The following is a 23344-nucleotide window of genomic DNA, read 5'->3' on the forward strand; positions in this document are numbered from 1 at the left end:
CTCTACATAATATAATTATTTAAAGCACTTTTAAAATTTTTTTAATGTTTATTTATTTTTGAGAGAGAGAGAGAGAGAGAGAGAGAGAGCGCATGAGCAGGGGAGGGGCAGAGAAAGAGGGAGACACAGAATCTAAAGCAGGCTCTAGGCTACAAGCTGTCAGCACAGAGCCCAACATGGGGCTCAAACCCACGAACCATGAGATCATGTTGGGGAGTATTCTGTTCTCTCCTGAGCCGAAGATGGACACTCAACCAACTGAGCCACCCAGGCTCCCCTCAAGCATGTTATTCCTAATAACCATAGAAACAATGTTAATGACATCTAATGTTTATTGGGCTCTGAAGTATCCCAAGGACTTCACAATATCTCATTTTATATACACAGTAAACCTATGAGATAGTCCCATGATCATCCTTTTTTCCAGATATGGAACTGAAACTGTCCCCTGTTCAGAATATAGTCAATGGAATTTAAATGTAATGGGTTGCTGAGACTAAATCCCTGTAGCACATCAAGTGCCTTAACCAGGTCATTGACAAAGCTGTATTTCTTCTGTTTGGTCTTTGTTATCTACTTATTATTCAGTGTCTTCTCTATTTCCCTGAATCCCCATCCTGTTTTCTTCTAATCCAAGTCAGAACCATGATACTGTTAGCTCAACTGTGGGTTCTTATTTCTATTTCAGAAAGTTCAAAGCCTCAATTAGGAATAATTCTTTTAAATTAAAGAAAATACAGCATCTTCTACAATGGTCTTTTAAAAAAAGATGGTTTCCCTATACAATTGAGTGTGTAATACCAGATTAGTGTCTATTACTCTGAGCCTAGCTTCTCTATTTGAATGGGCCAGGAATGATATTTGATACCTGGGTACTTCTGGATTCTGACCATGATACAGCATTGAGAAGAGATTTTAAAACCTTGTACTTTTGCTGAAAAGAATAACTTCCTTGTTGCAGTCTAAACTGAAAAGGATGATTAATTTTACATTAGGGAAGAACATTGACTTTGAAGCCCTTTTCTCATATTCTGTAATGAAACTTCTTTAGCCCCCGATGGTTCTGTCCAATTACTTTCTGCCCAAATGAAGAGAATTTTGATAGAGCAGAAGAACATTTCCCAAACCTGCCTGACAATAAGGTGACATGAGGCACCCACCAAAATACAGATTTCAGTGTCTCATCTCAGGTGATCTCCTAGAAATCATATTTTCATAAAGTGCTTCTAATCAATTTTATGATTCAGAAAATTTGAAGAACATACATACAGAATACAATTTTTTAGAAAGAGGAGGGTCAGGATAATTTGGAGTCATAAAACATTAATCAGTCAAAGTGTAACACGAGGCTTTTGGAATGAAGCAGAAATGGGCACAAAAGTGAAGAAAACAGATCTATGTACTTCAGTTTTAAAATTATTTTCCCTGGATCTTCTGATTTTTGTATAAGTCATATATACTAACCCCCCTTTGCAAGTAGTTACAAGTTTGTGGCATTTAGCTTCCTAAGGGAGAAAAAAATCTGTTCTTGAACCTCAGGTTCTGATTCCTCGTCTACGTGATGGTTTCTGGATGATCTCTGGCATTTTCTTCTTTTTTAAAAATTTTTTTTAAATGTTTATTTCTGAGACAGAGAGAGACAGAGCATGAACGGGGGAAGGTCAGAGAGAGAGGGAGACACAGAATCCGAAGCAGGCTCCAGGCTCTGAGCTGTCAGAACAGAGCCCGACACAGGGCTCAAATCCACGAACCATGAGATCATGACCTGAGCCGAAGTCGGACACTTAACCGACTGAGCCACCCAGGCGCCCCTCTGGCATTTTCAATATTCAGTTGGTTTGGCTGAGCTTCAGGGCTGAAGATTTGGCCCCTTCTGGAAGACACCCCTGTTTGGGGCAATAACCGGGATGGCATGGATCACATGCCAGGCCAGTTGAATATACATGCAGCATGTGAGATTGAAAGTCAATTTGTTATGTATTTGAGTTTCATGCCACCGGGAACCTTACAAGTATAGATGTCAGGGGGATTTTATGTTGAAAGTAGTGGAGTATTATCTTTGCTACGAGAGAAAACAACTTTCTTCAGATATTAATATCACCATTAGAATAATTCCTCTGTAAAGTTCTGTCCTGAGTTCTCTTTCCTTTTGGGGAAAAAAAAAGTATTTTTTTTTTCATCAGGTTAGTATTCAGGTCATTTTTCATAAGCAGCATATAAAAGACCACATTAATCTTTATCAGTGCCTGCCTGTATTTTTATCACAAGGTCAGTTATTCTGAAATACTTCCAGCCCACAACTCTTTCCCTTAATAAGAATCCCTCTTTATTAACCCCCCCAGTAACCACCCATCCTTTAAAAGAAAGGCATTGATTTTCTTCAAAGATGTTATCATCTCCAGGAAACTAAGGCAAGCAAAGTTGTGTCACTTGTCCAAGTTTTCACAGTAACTGTCGAGCCACACACACAATCCACACAAACACTTTAATACCCAGCAATCTTCACTCCTACCATGAAGACAGATAAATATGAGGATGAAAGATATTAAATAAAAACAGGAACAAATGAATGATGCTTATGACCGATATATTGGTGTTTTAAGAAATGACTCAGTTTTTTTTTAAGGTGATGAACAAAAACATTTCCATTTACAATATTGAATCCTCTTAGTTTGACTAGAATTTAATCAGAAGATTAAGACTTGCACTTGAATAATCAAGATTTAGAATATATAATGTCACTAAAAAAGATGAAAATGAACTAATCTTCTCAGGTGTGAAAATGTATTTTAAGGTTATATTATAGTGATTCTAGTCAGGTAAAGGCAAAGAAATAAATAAGGTGAAAAATCATCCAGAAAAAGTCAAGCATATATAAGATGTAGGAATATTTTAATAAAGAAAAAATACTAAACTGATTATATTGGGCAACTCCTTGCTTATTTGGGGAATACAAAAAAATACACAAAAAACAAAAGACAAAAAACTGGAGTTATACTTCACACTTTTAAGAAAAAATGTTTTTAAGTGCATTGAAGAGATCATGGATCTTATCTTTTAATGTTTTTTTTTTAATTTTATAAATTTTTAAAACATTTTAAGACTTTTTCAAAGCTTTTACATTTTTAATGAACTGTAATCTCGAATAAGATTTGGAGAATAAATATAATTTTTTTTTCACTTTTAATTTTTTTAGTGGAAATATAGTTGACACTTGGTTACATTAGTTTAAGCATGTTTTACATAGTGATTTGACAAGTTTGTACAAGAGATCATGGATGTTAAAATTACCATAAAAAATACTTGTGCAAAGTGTGTAATGTTGAGTTAGTAAAGCTTCTCTTGACCTACTACTAGTTTCTAAAATAGGAAATGACTCTTAGAAATAATCACATAAAGATTTTAAATTTGGGGTGCATGGGTGCCTCAGATGGTTAAACGTCCGACTTCAGCTCAGGTCATGATCTCACAGTCTGTGGGTTTGAGCCCCGTGTCAGGCTCTGTGCTGACAGCTCACAGCCTGGAGCCTGCTTGGGATTCTTTGTCTCCCTCTTTCTCGGCCCCACCCTGCCACCTTGCACACACACACTCTCTCTCTTAAAAATAAACATTAAAAAAAAAAAAGATTTAAAATGTTTCTGTAGAACACACACACAGTTGAAAAGACAAGCAATTGTGTAAAATATTTGTTTCAGTCATGAAAACAAAATTATGATTTACAATGTAATAAGAGCTTTTAGAAATCAATGAGAAAAAAAGAAACATGAATAACCCCATAGAAAATACACTGATAGACACAAATGAAGAAATATAAAATATTAAGAGCTATGACAAGATATTCAAACCAAATCAAAGTCAAATTGCAACTCTAAATAATTATGTTTGTGTTTGTTTTTGTCTTTCAAAGAACCCAAATCAGCACAACAGGTAGCATTATTTTATTGTGGCATTAAGCGCACACATACACACACACACATACACACACACACACACACCCCACACGTATAGCACATAGCAGTATAAATTGTTTTCAGTCTTTGTAGAATTTGACTAGTTAATATGAAACAAAATATAAAACATGAATATCTTCTGATCTAAAAGTTTGCTCCTGGGAATATATCCTAAGGATATACATGAATGGGCAATGAACATAATCTCAGCATTTTGTATAATATGTGAAAAATCTGATCATCAGAGCTATTAATATGTAAATACTTCTGTAAATTATCATACATTCTTGAAAATGATATTTATTATTATTTTTTCCAATATTTAAAAATTATTCAATGCAGAGGACTATTGTCTATGGAAGTATAGTGTGAAAAGTGACAAATACAAAATTTATACAACTACAATTTTTTTCCTGCTTAATAGTAAGACATATTGAATTACAACTGACATAAAATATTCTATCAGTTTGGGTGTATATGATAGTGATTTAATATTTTATATATTATGAAATGTTCCCCATGATAACTTGAGTTATCATCTGTCACCATATAAAGTTACTATAAAATTATTGATGATATTCCCTATCTGTATATCCACATGACTTATTTATTTTATAACTGGAAGTTTGTACTTGTTAATCCCATTCACTTTTTGTGCCTGCACCCACATCCCTACTGCCACCGGTAACCAACAAGTTGTTTCCTATATCTGTGAGTCTCTTTCTGTTTTGTTTCATTCATTTGTTTTGATTTTTAGATTACATATAATAAGTGAAATCATACAGTATCTGTTTGACTTATTTCACTTAGCATAACACCCTCTAAGTCCTTCCATGTTGTCACAACGGCTATATTTCATTCTTTCATAATGGATGTGTAATATTTATATGTAATGTATATAATAAAATAGATGAAGATATCTATCTATCACATCATCTTCATCCATTCATGTATCTACGGACATTTAGTTTGCTTCCATATCTTAGATATTGTAAATAATGCTACAATGATCATAGGCGTGCATATTTCTCTTCAAATTGGTATTTTAATTTTCCTCAAATACCCAGTACTGGGATTGCCAGATTGTATGGTAGTCCTATTTTAAAATTTTTGAGGAACCTCCATGCTGTTTTCCATGGTAGTTGCACCAGTTTACATTCCCGCCGACAGTATACAAGGGTTTTTTCTCCACACCCTCACCAACACTTGTTATTTTTTGTCCTTTGGATAATAATCAATCTGACAGGTGTGAGGTGTTGTCTCCTTGTGGTTTTGAATTGCATTTCCCATTTGATAAGTGATGTTAAGCCTTTTTTCATGTGCCTATTGGCCATGTATATGTCTTCTGTGGAAAAAAAAATGTCTATTTAAGTCCTTTTCCCATTTTTAATTTTTTGTATTAAATTGTGTAGCATCTTTTTTTCTATTTTGGATATTAACCCCTTATTGAATGTATGATTTATAAATATCTTCTCCCATTCAGTAGATTGCCTTTTCATGTTGTTGGTGGTTTTCTTCACTGTACAAAAGCTTTTTAGTTTTATGTAATCCCATTTGTTTATTTTAGATTTTGTTGCCCTTGCCTGAGGAGACTGCCCCCCCCCAAAAAAAAAAAAAAAAACTGCTAAGATGATGTTAAAAAGTTTATTACCTGTGTTGTCTTAAAGGAGTTTTATGGTTTCAGGTCCTACATTCAAGTCTTTAATCCATTTTGAATTTGTTTTCATAAATGGTATGAGACAGTTGTCTAGTTTCATTCTTTTCCATGTAGCTGTTCAGTTGTCCCCACACCCTTTGTTGAAGAGACTGCCACTTTTCCATTTTATATTCTTACCTCCTTTGCAATTGCTATAGATTAATAGACCCTAAAGCTGTGGGTTTATTTATGGTCTCTTTATTCTCCTGATCTATGTGTCTGTTTTTGTGCAGATTGTTTTATTTATTTATTTATTTATTTTTTTTTTTTCAACGTTTTTTATTTATTTTTGGGACATAGAGAGACAGAGCATGAACGGGGGAGGGGCAGAGAGAGAGGGAGACACAGAATCGGAAACAGGCTCCAGGCTCCGAGCCATCAGCCCAGAGCCTGATGCGGGGCTCGAACTCACGGAATGCGAGATCGTGACCTGGCTGAAGTCAGACGCTTAACCGACTGCGCCCCCCAGGCGCCCCTGTGCAGATTGTTTTAATTACTACTACAGCTTTGTAGTATAGCTTGAAATCAGGTGCATGATACTTCCAGCTTTGTTTTACTTTTTCCAGATTCCTTTGGGTATTCAGGGTCTTTTGTGGTTCCAAACAAATTTTAGGATTCTTTTTCTAGTTCTGTAAAAAAAAATGCCATTGGTGTTTAAATGGGGATTACATTAAATTTGTAGATTGGTTTGGGGGGTATCAACATTTTAACAATATTAATTCTTTCAATTCATGAGTGCAGTATATTTTCCCATTCATTTGTGTCATCTTCAGTTTCCTTCATCAGTGTCTTAGTTTTCAAAGTACAGGTCTTTTACTCCATGGTTAAAGTTATCCTTAGGGATTTTATTCTTTTTTGATACAATTGTAAATGGGATTATTGTCTTAATGTCTCTTTCTGATAGCTCATTATTCACATATAGAAATGCAACCCACTTCTGTATGTTAATTTTATATCTTGAAACTTTACTGAATTCATTGATGTGTTCTAGTAAGTTTTTGGTGGAGTCTTTAAGGTTTTCTATATAGTTTCATGTCATCTACAAATAGCAACAGTTTTACTTCTTCCTTTACAGTTTAGACGTCTTTTATTTGTTTTCATTGCCTAATTGCTGTGACTAGGACTTCCAGTACTATGTTGAATAAAAGTGCCAAGAGTGGGCCTCTTGTTACCGATCTTCAAGAGAAAGCTTTCAACTTCTTAACACCGAATATGATGTTTGTCATGACCTTGTTGTCATATGTGGCCTTTGTTATGCTGAGGTATGTTCCTTCCATACCCCCTGTGTTGAGAGTTTTTATCATAAATAGATGTTAGGGGTGCCTGGGTGGCTCAGTCAGTCGAATGTCCGCTTCTTGATTTCAGCTCAGGTCATGATTCCAGGTTTGTGGGATCTAGCCCTCTGTTGGACTCTGTTCTGAGCATGGAGCCTACTTGAGATTCTGTCTCTCTTTTCCTCTTCCCCTCTCATCTGCCTGCATTCTTGCTTGCTCTCTCTCTCTCTCTAGATAAAATAAAATTAAATTAAAATAAAATGAGGTTAAATTTTGTCAAATGATTTTTCTGAATCAGTAGAGATGATCATATGATTTTTCTCTTTTCTGTTGTTAATGTAGTGTATCATGTTGAGTGATTTGTGAATGGTGAACAATCCCACATCCCTGGAATAAATCTTGATAGTGCTGTCTGATACTATTAACATATTGTATTAAGTTTGCCAATATTTTTAGAAGATTTCTGCATCTATGTTCAAAAGAAATATTCGCTTCTAATTTCCTTTCCTTTTTTTGTTGTTTTGTTTGTTTTGTTTTTCATAGTGTCTTTGGTTTTGGTATCAGGGTATTGCTTGTCTGGTAAAATGAGTTTGGAAGCATTCCTTCCTCTTCAATTTTTTGGAATAATTTGAGAATAATAGGCATTAACACTTTAAATGTTTGGTGGAATTCACCTATAAGGCCATATGGTCCTGAACCTTTGTTTGTTGGGAGTTTTTAAAATTATTGATTTAATTTCATTACTAGTTCAGATTTCTATCTATTCAGATTTCCTATTTCTTCATGGTTCAGTTTTAGAAGATTTTGTACTTCTAGTAACATCCATTTCTTCTAGTTATTTTTTTAATGTGTTTGCATATAATAGTTCATAGTATTCTCTTTTTGATCGCTTGTACTTCTGTGGTATCAGTTGTAACTTCTCTTTTATTCCAGGTTCTATTAATTTGAGCACTCCTCCTTTTTTGCTTGATGAGTCTGGCTAGAGGTTTATTGATTTCATCTTTTGAAAGAAGCAGCTTTTAGTTTCACTGATCTCTTCTATTGATTCTAGTCTCTATTTCATTTATTTCCGCTCTTATCTTTGACCATTTCTTTCCTTCTACTAATGTTGGGCTTCATTTTTTTCTTTATGTTTCTTTTTTCAATTCCCTTACATATAAAATTAGATTTAATTGAGATTTTTCTTATTTTTTGAGGTAAGCCTATATCACAATGAACTTCCCTCTTGGGGCTGCTTTTGCTTCATCCCAAAGATTTTAGAATATCATGGTTCCATTTTCATTGCTCCCAAGGTATTTTTTAATTTCTTGAGTTCTTTGTTGAGCCATTTGTTTGTTTTGCCTCCATGTGTCTGGGGTTTTTGCAGTTTTCTTCCTGTAATTGATTTCTAGTTTTATAACATTTTGTTAGAAAATATGCTTGATATGATTTTAATGTTCTTAAATTTATAAGTATCTGTTTTATGGCCTAACTGGTGATCTATTATGAATAATATATACATATGTGTGTCTGTGTATATATTATATATAATATTATATATTACATACTATACATGTAATATATATAATATATGTGTATATATATATATATATATATATATATATATATATATATAAAACATTTCATCTAACTACTGAATACATATTCTTTTCAATGCACATGTAATATTAAGTCCACCTGGTGTACTCTGTCTTTTAAGGTCATTGTTTCCATATTGACTTTCTGTCTGGATGATCTATCTATTGATATAAGTGGGATATTAAAGTCCTCTACTATACTGTGTTATTGCCAATTTCTTTCTTTATGTCTGTTAATATTCGCTTTATATATTTAGGTGCTTCTATTTTGGGTGCATAAATATTTATGGGTTATGTCCTCTTCTTACCATTATCATTATGTAATATACTTCTTTGTCCTTGTTACATTCCTTGTTTTAAAGTCTATTTTGTCTGGTTCATACCAGATATAATAGCATACCAAATATTGCTAATCCAACTATTTTTCTTTCCATTTTCATAGAATATCCTTTATCACCCCTTCACCTTCTGTCTGTGTATATCTTTAGGTCTGTGTTGAAGGCAGTGTATATAACTGGATCTTGTTTTTAGTTTGTTCAAAGTATAATATACAGTGTTAGTTTCAGGTGTACAATATAATGATTCAACAATTATATTACTCATTGCTCATCACAATAAGAGTACTCTTAATCTTCTACTTCAACTCTGTCCCTTCTGGAAGTCACTTGTTTGTTTTCTCTAAGAGTATTTTTTTGTGTCTCTTTCCATTTATTTTCTTTGTTTATTTCTTAAATTTCACATATGAGTGAAATCATATGTATTTATCTTTCTTTGTCTGACTTGTTTCACTTAGCATTATACCCTCTAGGTCAACTCATGTTATTGCCAATGGCTACATCTCCTTCATTTTATGATTAATATGCCATTGTCTGTTTATACTACATGTTTTTTAACCAATTAATTATGGACACTTGGGTTGCTTCTATATCTTGCCTATTATAAATAACACTGCCTTAAACATAAGGGTGCATGTATCTTTTCAAATTAGTGTTATTGTTTTCTTTGGATAAATACCCAGTAGTGGAATTACTAGATCATATGGTAATTCTACTTTTAATTTTTTGAGAAAACTCCATACTTTTATTAAAATGGCTGGGTCTTGTTTTGTTATTGTTTCTCTTTGTTTATTGCATTTATTCAGTCACACTATACATTTTGATTGGAGCATTTATCCCATTTACATTTAAAGTAATTATTGATAAGTATGTACTTACAGATATTTTCTAATTTTTTTCTGGTTGTTTTTGTAGTTCTCTGTTCCTTTCTTTTCTTGGTCTTACTTTATGATTTGATGACTGTCTTTTGTGTTACGTTTGGGTTTCTTTCTCTTTATTTTTTGTACATTTATTGTAGATTTTTGGTTTGTGGTTACTATGAGGTTCATACATATTGACTTATATATAGTGTAGATTATTTTAAGCTGATTGTCACGTAAGTTCAAATGCCCTATATTTTTACTACTCCGACCCTGTTTTTAGTAACATTATGTTTTACATGTTTTTACTTTGTGTATTCTTTAACTACTAATTGTTGTTATAGGTGATTTCACAATTTTTGTCTTTTAACATTCATACTAAATATTTAAGTGGCCAATCCACATCCTTTTTAATATATTTGCCTTTCCCAGTGAGATTTTTTATTTCATATGCTTTCCTATTTCTAGTTATGGTTTTTATTTTTTAATTAAAGAAGACCCTTTAACAAGTCTTATAATGTTAGTTTAGTGGTGATAAACCAGTGCTTCCCCTGGAAACTGTTTATCTCTCTTTCAGTTCCAAATAATAACCTTGGCAGGTACAGTATTCTGGTTAGGTTTTTTGTTTTTTGTTTTTATTTTTATTTTTCCTTTTAGCACTTTAATTATATCCTGTCACTCCTTTCTGACCTGCAAAGTTTCTGCTGAAAAATCAGCTTGTAGCCTGCCAGTATTTCCCTTATATGTGATAATTTGTTTTGTTTTTCTCTTGCTGTCTTTTATATTCTGTTTACCTTTAGCTGTTGTCATTTTAATTATATTATATCATGATGTATATCTCTTTGGGTTCATCTTCTTTGATACTCTCTATCCTTCTTAGACCTGGATGTCTGTTTCCTTCTCTAGGTTAGGGAATTTTTCAGCCATTATTACTTCAAATTAGTCTTCTGCCCTTTCTCTCTTCTCTTTCTGGGATCCCTATAATGTGAATGCTATTGCTTTTGATGTTATCTCTGAGATCCTTAAATTATTCTTAATTTTTTTAAAATTCTTTTTGTTTTTCTTTTTGCTGTTCTGTTTGCATGACACTCCTCTGTCTCCCGGAACATTGATCCATTCTTCTGTTGTGGATTTCCATAGTGTATTTTTCATTTCAGTTACTGTATTCCGTAACTGTGGTTGGTTCTTATATTTTTGTCATTGTTTTTGTTGTTGTTGTTGAAGTGCACACTGTGTTCTTCCATTCTTCTCCCACTTTTGTTAAGCATCATTATGGCCATTACTTTGAAGTCTTTATCAGGTAAATTACTAGTCTCTGTTTCATTAGTGTATGTGTGTTTTCCCCACTGTTTTTTTTTTTTTTTCTTGTTCTTTTATTTGGAACCTATTTCTCTGTCTCCTCATTGTGGATTTTTATGTTAGACAAACATAAAAACATTATGAGTTAGATGGAATAGCTGCCTCTACCGGTCTTGAAGGAGTGGCCTTGTGTCAGAGTATTATTTTTGTAAACTGTGTATGCCTGGTGGCTTTGACAAGCCAACTGGGGCTGAAGTGGGCACAAGTTGCGGGAGATCCCAAAATGTGCATTACTGGGCTGTCTTGGTGGGATGGCTGGAATTGGTGAGGGCTAGGAACTCAAGGTGCACTGGGGCAGCCCTAGCAGTCCAGTTAGAGTATCTGGACCCTACTCCCATCTGTGCTATCAAGGTGGAGAGAGAACATAAAAAATGGTGCTCATTAGCACCTCTGACTCCAGAGAGAATTCCAGTAGTTCCCTGCCTGTGTGTCAGTTAATCTATAGTTGTCCTTTAAATTGCTCAGTTTTTGTTTTCATTTTGTTGTTGTTTGTTTGTTTTTGCTGCACCTCAGGGCAGGGGAGACCCTTCAGTGGTATCTCCTTACTGTAGGTTTCACATCAGTGTAGGGTTCCTGTCATTACTGTGTCTCTGTCTCTTCTACCCTTCTCTATATGGTCTCTTCAGTGTTTGCTGTGTGGAAGCTGTTCAATCAGCCTCCAGTTCTTTGAAGAAATTACTCTACATATAGGTGTAGATTTGGTGTCTCTTTGGGAGGAGGTGAATTAAGAGTCTTCCTATGCCACCATGTTGGACACTCTGGTCATAAGACTTTTATTCAAGATATTAAAAAGTTGCCAATTGAAATTGGTTTGAGTTTTTCTGGCTCTATTCTCTTGGCATAACCTCATGAAATAACTAAATAATTCCCATACAGTTTTTCCTCTAAATTTTGTATCAAAACAGTTGGATATATCTTGCTTGCTGTATTTTCCTGATGCACAGATTAAATATTTCAAATAAATTTCTCACGAAAACATAAACTACATTTTAATTCAATTTAAATGAAGAGAGAACTTTTTCACCAAAGTTTCTGGGGAAAGAATGGACCACTTTCTAAGTTACATACTTGGTTCAGTCACTGGGAACCTGCAAAATATTTGTATGTGGAAACGTTGATTTTCATTCTTGACTTTCTAGTTCTAACACTACATAGGAATAAGGTTGAGTTTGTCTCTCACTCTGTCCTCTTACAATGTGTTTATTTCTGCATTGACATGCTAGAGAGAAAACTAGTTTATACATGGTTAGATGATGTATAAATTTATTTCAGCACAAACTGAAAACCTACTGTATCAGTGTCAGTAATTAACCTTTACATGCTATTCAGGTTATCAAACCAGACATTTTCAGTGATTGGACATTCGAAATAGTTTAATGCCAATTGGTGTGAAAGTAGCTTATTTGCATTAATTAATGCAGAAAGGTCTGGTACATGAAAATATTTTTATTATAAAGAGTGGCATTGTCAATGAGGTTGGTACTTTAATCAGAGGTATATTATGGTGAAATTTCCATGTCAAATAATTAAGAAACTTTGATTATGGAGTATCATTGAAATGAAATTTTGTATTATAGACCTCTCATGAACTGAATTCTAAGATCAATTTGAAGGGGTTTGTCTGTGATGATCAGTTAATTTATCTAACATGGAATATATCAGAGATTGGTTTATTCTACTTATTCAAAGATCTCCTATTGTATAATACATTATATTCATCTTGTGCTGGCTATTGATAATGTTCAGCCCAGTTGGATTATATTCTGAGCACAGCAGTCCTACCTGGAATTGAGAAATGATGCCCAGGTAATTTTTGGTGTTACCTGCTTTTTAGACTTGAATCATCAACTATCCTTTTTCTTAAGTAAAATTAATGTATTATATGGAAACATGTTTACCTAATACAATCTCCTATTAGGTTTCTACTTACACACTATGCTGAAAGTATCACATTTCAATTCAGAGTGACTATACTATTTAGTTCAGAATGAATACATGATGAATACTAAAATAGCCAGAATAATATCCTATTTTTTTTTTCCAAATGGGAACCCAACTAGACCCAATTAGGGCAAGGAGAAACATAAATATTACTTTTACTATGTATCTTCTGTGGCGATGGCTTTGTGATGCCTACAAGCTAACTAACAGAATGACTAAATTCGTCTTCTGGCAGATAGTGTTTTTTTTTAGTAGTAGTGGTAAGTTTATTTTTATTTGTTTTATATAGGTTTGGGCATAAATAGAGATGAAGTCAAGCAACACCTAAACGTTATCTTTTTCACCAACATTTATATTTAGTTTCACCATCTCGAGTATGTTCCTGTGCTTACCACTTATTGTAATGGTGAAGTAATTAAAGAATACTACATAATTCATGTTTGTGGTCACACATTAAAACAGTCCTTGCCTGTTTGGAATCAGTAAGATTTAGACTGCAATCTTGGTTTTACTAACTGTATATCTTGGTGAATAATATCTAAAAGTTTATGATGAACATTAAGTGAGGAAACAAATGAAAGTAGATTAAAATACTGAAAAATATTAATATACCCTTAATCCCTCCGATGTTTACTTTCCCTTTCAACCAATACTTGATCAGCATTCACAAAGCTTTTTTCATATAATGTTTTAGGAAAATTTCTGTAGAGCTGCAGCTTAAAATTTTATGAATTGTTTTTACTATATTCGAGTATTCTGATAGCTTAGTTCTTCACTGAATAATAAAGATAAAATTTTTTCCAGCAAAAGAGTCACTACTTACTCATCTTAAAAGGGATTCCATCATCCTAGAACAAGCTTGACATCATCATACCACTTACTTCCAAGAGAAACAAGTGCCCTTTTACCTATATTGTTTTTTTCTCTCCCTGGCATTTATTTGTAAATGCTATTAACTCAGAGACTTGCTTCCTCACATTGTAGTTTCCCTAACTGCTTGAGTCCATGGCAAATCCATAATCCTATTTTAAATATTCTCCAGGCCGTGAAAATGCATGCTCTTTATACCAATTCGGCAGTTTAACTGCAGTGCAGAAAAAGCTTTGGCACCCTGAGATATAAACCTCTGGTTTAATCGTAAATTACTGGAGTGCCCTGTTCTTGTTTCCTGTAAGCGTAACTCTCCTTGACACGAATCCCCATAGATGTGTTAGGTAATAACTGATATTCCAAGGAAAAAAAAATGTGAAAAACAGCTAAAGGAGAAGGGGATTTACATTTTTAATCTGATCTATTAGATCATCTTTCTAAAATGAAATCTCTCTTCACTATGGTAATCACAATTAATTCATGCCTACTCCTGTCAATAAATCTTTGCATGATGGCTTAATAGGTCTTTCAGAAATGAATCTTTTGCAAAGCTGGAGCCGTGCTTCCTGTCCCAGCTCCCTGAAAGAGAATGTGCAGAGAGATTAAGTTACAATAATCAGACAGATGTGAGCTCAAATTGTGGCTCTGTCTCCTACTTAAACTTTCAGTGCTTCACTTATCATGAGAATTGTGAATGATAGTATATATTTCTTACGGTGTACTTAAATGTTAATATATTTAAAGCACTCAGCTGAGTCCAGTGTATAGTATATGCTCAATTCAAAAATTGTTCTTGTTAACAGTTACAATCTTGAAACCAATAAGATTAATTGATTCTTGGAAAGCCTATAGGTATATTATCTGCAATTCCTAATTTAACCATGACCTGCAACAGAGTGCTCTATACTAATGTAATGCTTCTCAACCTTGTCACCCTGACTGGATCAAGAGCTCCTTGGGGACAGGAATTACATTTATTATGGCCTTTGCATTTGGCAAGGAACTGAACTTACGAGCTTGCACATAGTTAGTATTCAATAAATGTTTATAAATCGACAGATAAAATAGAGTAAAATAAAAATGATCAATTGATATTCTTTTGTATTTTATCCTATTTTTAAATAATCTTTATTATTATTATTGTTTAAGTGTTTATTTATTTTTGAGAGCGAGAGAGAGCAAGGGAGGGGAACAGAGACAGGAAAAGAGAGAATCCCAAGCAGGTTCTGTGCGATAAGCACAGAGCCCAACAAGTAGCTCGACCCCACGAACTATGAGATCATGACCTAAGCTGAAATCAGGAGTCAGAAACTGAACTGATTGAGCCACCCAGGTGACCCACAATCTTTTTTTTTTTTTTAATGGTACTAAGTGCAGGGCTTGTGTCAAAGAAGTTGCTTAAAAGATGTTTGATAAACGAATGGAGGTAGCTAGCTTTCATTTGCAGAACATGAATGCCACCATTCTGGATAACTTTTGTGTTTTTCTTGCGTCCAACTTCTGGCAAGTCTTAAATATGCTTATTTTTTGTTTCTTTCTTCCAGTAATATAGCATGCTATGTCTATATTACCAATACTGTTGATCTTTATTATTTGTGGATTCCAGATTTCCAAATTTAGTTGTTTTCTAAAATTTACTTATAACCTCAAGATCAATACTCTGTGTTAGGCATTTCCAGACACATGCAGAGCTGCAAAACATTTGGGCTGCCTGATACATACTTGCCGAGCTGAGATCAAACAGGATGATACTCTGCCTTCTTGTTTCAGCTATCATACCATGAATTAGTGTCCTTTTCATAGCCCTTTTAGTGCTCTGCTTTTCACAGTTGTATTTTGTGTTGATGCGTTTGCTGTTTAAAATACCCCCCAAGCACAGTGCTGAAGTGTTCTCTAGTGTTGTGGCTAGGTACAAGAGGCTGTGATATGCTTTACAAAGAAAGGACACGTGTCAGATAAACTTTATTCAGGCATGAGTTGTAATGCTGCTGGCCAGGAGTTCAGAGTTAATGAATCAACAATATTAAATATTAAATAGTGTCTTTCGAAAGAAATACACATGAAACAATGTTATGTACTGATTGGTTGATAGAAATGTTGTGACCAGAGACTCATAGGAAACTAGCTGTGTATTTCTTCTAGGAGGCGATGGTTCTGTATTTGCTAATTCAGTGTTTGCGATGACTTACAGCACAAAACTACAGCAAATAAGGAGAACCAATTATCCTACCCTTAGCAATGAACACTTAGTAATCAACCTCTTCTTGAGGTTCCAAAGTAATGTAGAAAAATAGGGATGAGACTGGATTGCAGGATCTTATGAAGCTTTCTGTTCCTCCCAAAATCTTTGGCATCATGAGATTTAATAATTGGACATCGCAAGGCTAGTTTCCAGAAGTAAGCTTTGATCAAGTTGTTACATAGTATTTCTTAAGTTTGCCCCACTCCCACTACCTTTGCCATAACCCTTCACACTCTCTAACAGGCAGTGGAACATCATTTGCAGAGATGCGATGAATATGTGATTTAGGGCTGTGAAATATCTTTCTCCCCAAGGATCTCATCAGACGTTCACTTTGGCTCTCATTATGCAGCAGCCAATCATTACAGGAAAAAGACTGTTCCTAACCTTCGTGACTCGATCTTTATCCTCTCATCCTGCAATAAAACCTACGTAGCTAATGTAGAAGAGGAATTTGGGATAAAAGGAAATGAGAAAATGATAAAAACAATAGACATCCTATCCATGGAGTAGGAGGGAGAAGGAGAGAGAAAGATTGGGAGAGAGAGAGAGAGAAATGCAGATTAACACAGTGTTAGACCAGTGCACCTTAATAAAGATGTTCAGTAAAGCTAAATCAAATTCTCTTTGAAAAATCCCCCTTTTGAAATCTCTGCAGCACTATGCAAACAAATGTATGAAAGGAAACTTCTACCTCTAACCCTGTTCAAGATCCTTCCTACTTTATACTTATTATATTCTATTGTGGGCATCGAGTACTATTTTAATTATGGAAAGTTATAAAACAGGAAGTGTTTGAGATCTGCTGGAAGTACACACACACACACACACACACACACACACACACTCCAAAGACAAGTGGACTCAGAGGAAAGCCCTAAACTAGGAATAAATGGTTAGTTTCTAGTTATCTGTAGACGGCAGACTACTGGCTTTGTGAGACACCTGTAAAAGAGGTGAAACCCCGCAATTGGTTACTTCAGCTTGCTGTGAGTCTGAAGACAAGTTAAGGTTAATTTTATTGTGGACTTCCACCTCAACGCATGAACTATGGGGGAAAATGTTGTACTGGGCTAAGAACTATGAAGCAAAAAGTGGGTTTATATATCCCCCTTTACAAAGTACATCATTTGGAGGACATCATTTGGAAACCGTTTGATTCATGCATTGAGAAGAGTCAGCAAAGTCTGTAATAAGAATTACAGAAAGAGAGCAAAATTCAGTGGTTATATCTGGTTTTGTCTTGGCTGTTTTGGCCTCCTTTGACTAAAACACTAATGCCCAGGAACTCTTTCTCTCAAGATGCCTGTGAACCTAGAATTCAGCTAGAGTGTGTTGGCTAATTAACAGGCAGGATGAAGAGACGAACTCCTTTTACCCATAACGTCATTGACACATTTGTCTGCTTGGAAGACAAAGTGCTCACTTGGCAGTTTGCTTTGGCAACAGAACTTTCTGAGATGGGGAAAAAATGTTTATAGAGGTGGTCACATTTCTTATCTTTTGGTCAGCTCTCGTAGTAAATTCAAGGTTTAAAATTTGTAGTCAAATATGGAATTTTATAGTATAAAGTGTGAATGCCAAAATAGCAACCAGGAAAAGTTATTTTTGCTTCTGCAACTCTACAGCAAAGGCAATCTTAGATTTAATAGTTATTTTAAAAGGAATGGGAGAATAAAGCTTCATTATAAAACACAATACTATAATAAATGGTGGAAGAATTGTGATTTTAATGCAAATAGACAATGCTAGTATTGTCTTACCAAAATATGTGGCCAATCATGTTTAATTGAAGCTATTATTGCAAAAGGAAGAAATAGCAATTTGACTTCTAGGGAGTTTTAATTGACAATATTATAATATTTGTGCAGTGTACATCCAGTACTGGAATAAAAGAGGCTTTTATAATTATGTGCTGAAAAAAGAAAGTAACAATATAAGTTTTCCCCGAAGATGTCCTAGCAGGGGGAAAAAAAGAAAAAGTTCAGGATATACAGCAGGAATGTGTCTAATGTGATTGAAGCAGAGACTAGGTAAAGGGAAGTAGTGGATGGTAAAGCTGGAAAAGTTTGTAGAAACCAAAGTACCAAAAGCCTTGAACATCATTGAAGCTTGAACTTTATTTTATAGGCAATGAGGAATCATTTGGTATTTTAAACAAGACAGCAATATAATCACAATTATATTAAGTATGGACTAGGTTGAATAAGGGGTTGGAAGGACAGTCAGAGGAGTCATGAGGCTTCTGGAGTAGGGCTCAGAACTGGAACAGTTCACATTTGATTTCTCTCTAAAATCAATTCTTGGACTTCCCGGATTTTATTAAGAACATATCTGCACCTTAAGATAGAGCTTTTATTGCAACCTAGGGTCCATAACTCTTTTTTTCTTTTAATTTCAGATTTTTCATTATTCCTATACTGCTTCATATGTGATTTACAACATACACACAAGGTAAGTTCTTTGATTCTGGTCTTCATTAGCAGTTGTCCAACTAAATTATTGGTGTAAATGTCAATTTGTTCATGTAAAAATATTTACCTTTTTTCAAGGGAAGTTTGGGAGTTAAATCCTCCAGAAGTAGAGGACTCCGTCTTGCAGTATGCAGCCTGGGGTGTCCAAGGCCAGCAGCTGGTAAGCACAGGCATCGGTATTCACCAAACACTGTCAGCCATGGCCCCGTAGAAAACGTTTACAGAAGCCACTTCCTTTTGCAAACTGTCCTGTTATACTTGATGTTTTCTATTTACCTTCCATCTTCCATCTGGTATTCCAATTTAAGAATATATGAAATAATACAGGTATTATTTTATTAATTAATTAAAAAAGAAAAAAGTTTATAAATCATGGAACCTAAAAGAGATCCAAGAATACCGAGGTCTAGTTCTGTGGAATTTCCGTTACATAACATTGTCAAGTTTATTTATTCTTTCTTTAAAATTTTGTTGTTTATTTCTGAGAGATAGAGACAAGCATGAGTGGGGGTGGGGGCAGAAAGAGGGAGACACAGAATCAGAAGCAGGCTCCAGGCTCTGAGATTTCAGCACAGAGCCTGACGCAGGGCTCAAACCCACAAACTGCGAGATCATGACCTGAGTTGAAGTCAGATGCTTAAGTGACTGAGCCACCCAGGTGCCCCATCGTCGTTTGTTTATTCTTAATGCATTATTCAGAGTAAAAATTTAAGACGGAAGTCTACACTTGACACTGGTTTGTTAGGGGAAGATTTCTTGTCATATTAGATTTTGAAATTATCACCAACTCAAAAAGACCATTACTGATGCATAAAAGCAGTTTGAGCAACACTATTTTTGTCCATGTCTTATGGTGAAAGTATAAAGACCTTAAGGGGATATTGCTCAGGAAGTGGTATTGCTTGGTTATATGGCATGTGAATGCTCAAATGTAGTACATGCTGCCAAACTGACTTCTAAATTGCTTGCATATTTATATGCAGACCAGCGACACTTTGAGAATTCCCGTTGGTACTATATTCTCACCAATGCCTTCTTTTTCCATATTATCGTATTGTTTCTTAATAATGACATTATTGCTTCTTCCATTCCAATTTTTATGCTTTCTGTCTTATTAAGATGTGCGTGCTCTACTTACCCTATGAATGTGGCTAGGTTTGGTGTGGTATTTGTGTGTGTATGGGAGAGATTTTTAAGAACTCATCCTATTATGGTAATAAAATTAAGTCTTGCATTTTTAAAATTAGTTTCATAATTTATACATTTCTTTTTTTTAATCAAAAAAATTTTTAATGTTTATTTATTTCTGAGACAGAGACAGAGCATGAGTGGGGGAGGGGCAGAGAGAGAGGGAGACACAGAATCTGAAACAGGCTCCAGGCTCTGAGCTGACAGCACAGAGCCCGACGCGGGGCTCGAACCCACAGACCGCCAGATCATGACCTGAGCCAAAGTCGGACGCTCAACCAACTGAGCCACGCAGGCGCTCCAATTATTTATACATTTCTAAAAATCCATCTCACCTAAACTTCCACTGGTTAGCATAATGTTTTTATCCCTTTTTACAATATTTTTTTAATCTTTGTATTTTGTACTTTTTTCTTTTCCTATGTTATTTAGAAGTACTTTCTTCTTTTCATGATCAACTTTGATATTTGTAAACTTCACATATGTCTTCTCAAAGGCCAAATTTTAAATTTATACAGTCCTTTCTATTATAATGTTAGTATTTTATTTTTCTTTTCTAATACAGAAACACTGATTCTATATTTTCTCTAAATTTTGCTTTACCTTCATCCAGCAAGTTGATAATATTTTTATTAGTATTTAATTTGAATATTATTTCAGTGTTCATGTATGTTCTTCTTTTCACATCGGCTATTTTGATCTTTGTTTTTAAGTTTACAGAAATGTAGAATTAGTTTTAAAACTATATATGGAGTTCATAAACATCTTTGTAATAAACTTTATCTATTATCTAGTTTATAAACTTTGAAGTTTATAAGACTTGATTTTTACCTTATAATAAACTTACGTTTTCATGTGATAGGTGTGGTGTTTAATATATGCATATTAGATCTGTCTTGATAATTACATTTTTAAGACTTTTATTTCTTTGCTGGTGATAGTGGGTGTGGTCTTTTACTTTAGCATGCTATCAGTTTTGCATTATGTAATTTAAACTATGATTTTAGAGTGAGGCAGTTTAAATGTTAAATAAATCTTTCAGGATGGAATTGTTGATACTCTTATCAATATGGTATTCTACTTGCCTTTAATGGTTCTGATTGACCAACCCTAACTCTGACTTTTAGGAGAGTCCATGAAGGGAAGTTAGAATCCTCTAGATTTTTTTTTTTTTAATTGTTGCTTCAACAACGGCTGGGTGGGCTAAGGTGTGTTTCTTATTGCCTATGGGCCTCAAATTCCTCATTATAAAACAGAAATGTCTGCATCATCATCTCATTATGATAATTAATTTGGGAAATCTAAATATTCCCCTAGTGAGGTATACATTATTATTTTTATTTCATTTTATAAATCTAAGAAATACTTTTATAGGATGATTGGTGAGATAGGGAGGTAGTACAAGATATGTCACATCTCAAGAAGGCTGTAGAATAATATATTGCTATTAAATAGTGCTTCTGTTCATTAGAAAAGCTTCTCCACCTAAAATATTCTAGAATTGAATATACCTGTGATAGAACCTCTGCTAGTGATTGGCCATGTGATCTTGGCCAAGTCTTTTTTCCTCTTGGTACCTCATTTTCATCAGCAGAAAAGTGAGGACCTTTGACCATGCTTGTTGGCTTTGTTCATGGAATATGATATATTTTTATATATCCATAATATATATATTATGCTACATAATATATTTTTAAGTATTATAGTTTTAAAAAAGAATGAAATTATTTTTAAAAATATTTTCAGAATGACTGGAATAAAGAAGGGGGAGCATGAGAGGTTGAAAAGGGTTGTAGAGTTAATTGCCTTAGCAGATTTTCTTCTTTTCTTTTTTTTTTTTTTGTTGTTTCTTTCTTCCTCCCTCCCTCCCTCCCTCTCTCCCTCTTTCTTTCTTTCTTTCTTTCTTTCTTTCTTTCTTTCTTTCTTTTCTTTCCTTCCTTCCTTCCTTCCTTCCTCTCTTCCTTCTTTCCTTCCTTCTTTTTTTCTTTTCTTTTGTTTTTTCTTTTCTTTCTTCTATAGTTATCCACTCTGAAATATTTCCAGAGTCAACTGTGCAGTAGATGACTGTTTTAGAGTAAGAAATACATTTTTCATATGCAGAAAGAACTTTCATTGTATCTTGGTGGATGTGTTCCTTAAACATGTAAACTAGTTGTTTGATGGAATATTAAAAAAAGGAAACTATTTTCAACATAGAAAAAATCAACAGTAAAATAATTTTTTATTTAAAAAATTTTTTAACGTTTATATATTTTTGAGAGAAACAGAGCATGAGCAGGCGAGGGGCAGAAAGAGGGAGGGAGACACAGAATCCGAAGCAGGCTCCAGGCTCTGAGTTGTCCACACAGAACCCGACGCCAGGCTCCATCCCACAGACCACGAGATCATGACCTGAGCTGAAGCCGGATGCCCAACTGACATAGCCACCCAGGATTCCCAATAATTTTTTTGAAAGGATATTTATTTTGAGAGAGAGAGAGAGAGAGAGAGAGAGAGAGAGCATAAGCAAGGGAGGAGGGTCAGAGAGAGAGAAAGAGAATCCCAAGCAGTTTTTTTGTTGTCAGCGTAAAGCCTGACATGGGGCTCAAACTCATGAACTGTGAGATTGTGACCTGAGCCAAAATCAAGAGTTTGATGCTTAACCAACTGAGCCACCCAGGCACCCCTTATCCCTGGTCTTTAGTCCCCTACATGTTTAACATGGCTTTAGGATCTCAGACAAAGAAGACTTTGGGAAAACAAAGGTTTACCAGAAATATTGAAAGAAGCATACACAAAGTTGCCAGACATTAGAAGCTGCTTAAACATCTTTACACTTGTATTTCACAAAGAAATCCTATATGACACTGTATTCACTGTGATATCCACACTGAATGGTTGAATGATTGATTAAATAATTATGAAGGAAACAAGCTAGTAATTTAAAATGCAGTGAATTATAAACATCATGCTTGCCTTTATATTTTTCATATTCAAAAATTTTTGTAACAGTGTATTTAGTATACATATATAGATCTGTCTTAGATCCATTCCATTACGATATTCCTAAAAAGTGGCAGCAGAAACTGCCTAGGGTATGCTAGATATGGAGATGCCAGATTGGATTCAGAGAAGGCAGGAATCAGTGTAGGACTGTGGTGAGTGAGCAGCAAAAAATGGGTAGTCACTCTAGTTTTACCTGTTTTACTCTGATGATGTCAATAAGAGAGCTGGTCCATTAGGCCAAAGGCAAATTCCAAACACAGAAATTTCCAGAAACTAAAATCCCAAGACAATTTCATGTTTTTCTCACTGGAGAGTCCTTCAGAAAATCTTTGAAACTTTCATGAGTTTTATATAACTCTCATTCTCCTAGCCTTAGAGGTACTAATATTAGTGCCAAAGTAATAGTTTGACACCCTCAGGGAAGTTGTATTAATTGCTGGCATTTTCTTTAATGCTTCCTACTTGTTATGGATTGTTTTTCAGTATAGTTGAGAAAATAATAAAAAGGACAAAAAATTTATAAAAATCATAGATCCTCTCATGGGAGTCGTTTTTTAGGTGGTTAATTCCTGGGTCCATTTCTTACTAAATGT

The 23344-nt window shown here is 34.4% G+C and overlaps 1 protein-coding gene across 1 annotated transcript in view; it reads left to right on the plus strand.

Annotated features, from left to right (window-relative positions):
- Positions 1 to 23344, plus strand: part of DPP10 (dipeptidyl peptidase like 10) — a 331482-nt gene that overhangs the window by 151709 nt on the left and 156429 nt on the right. The window contains exons 3-4 of the mRNA XM_049615726.1: positions 18506 to 18558; positions 18657 to 18738. Coding sequence (XP_049471683.1) covers positions 18506 to 18558; positions 18657 to 18738 — 135 coding nt within the window. The remainder of the gene's footprint in view (positions 1 to 18505; positions 18559 to 18656; positions 18739 to 23344) is intronic.

This window comes from Panthera uncia (assembly GCF_023721935.1).
Source record: "Panthera uncia isolate 11264 chromosome C1 unlocalized genomic scaffold, Puncia_PCG_1.0 HiC_scaffold_3, whole genome shotgun sequence".
NCBI lineage: Eukaryota > Metazoa > Chordata > Mammalia > Carnivora > Felidae > Panthera > Panthera uncia.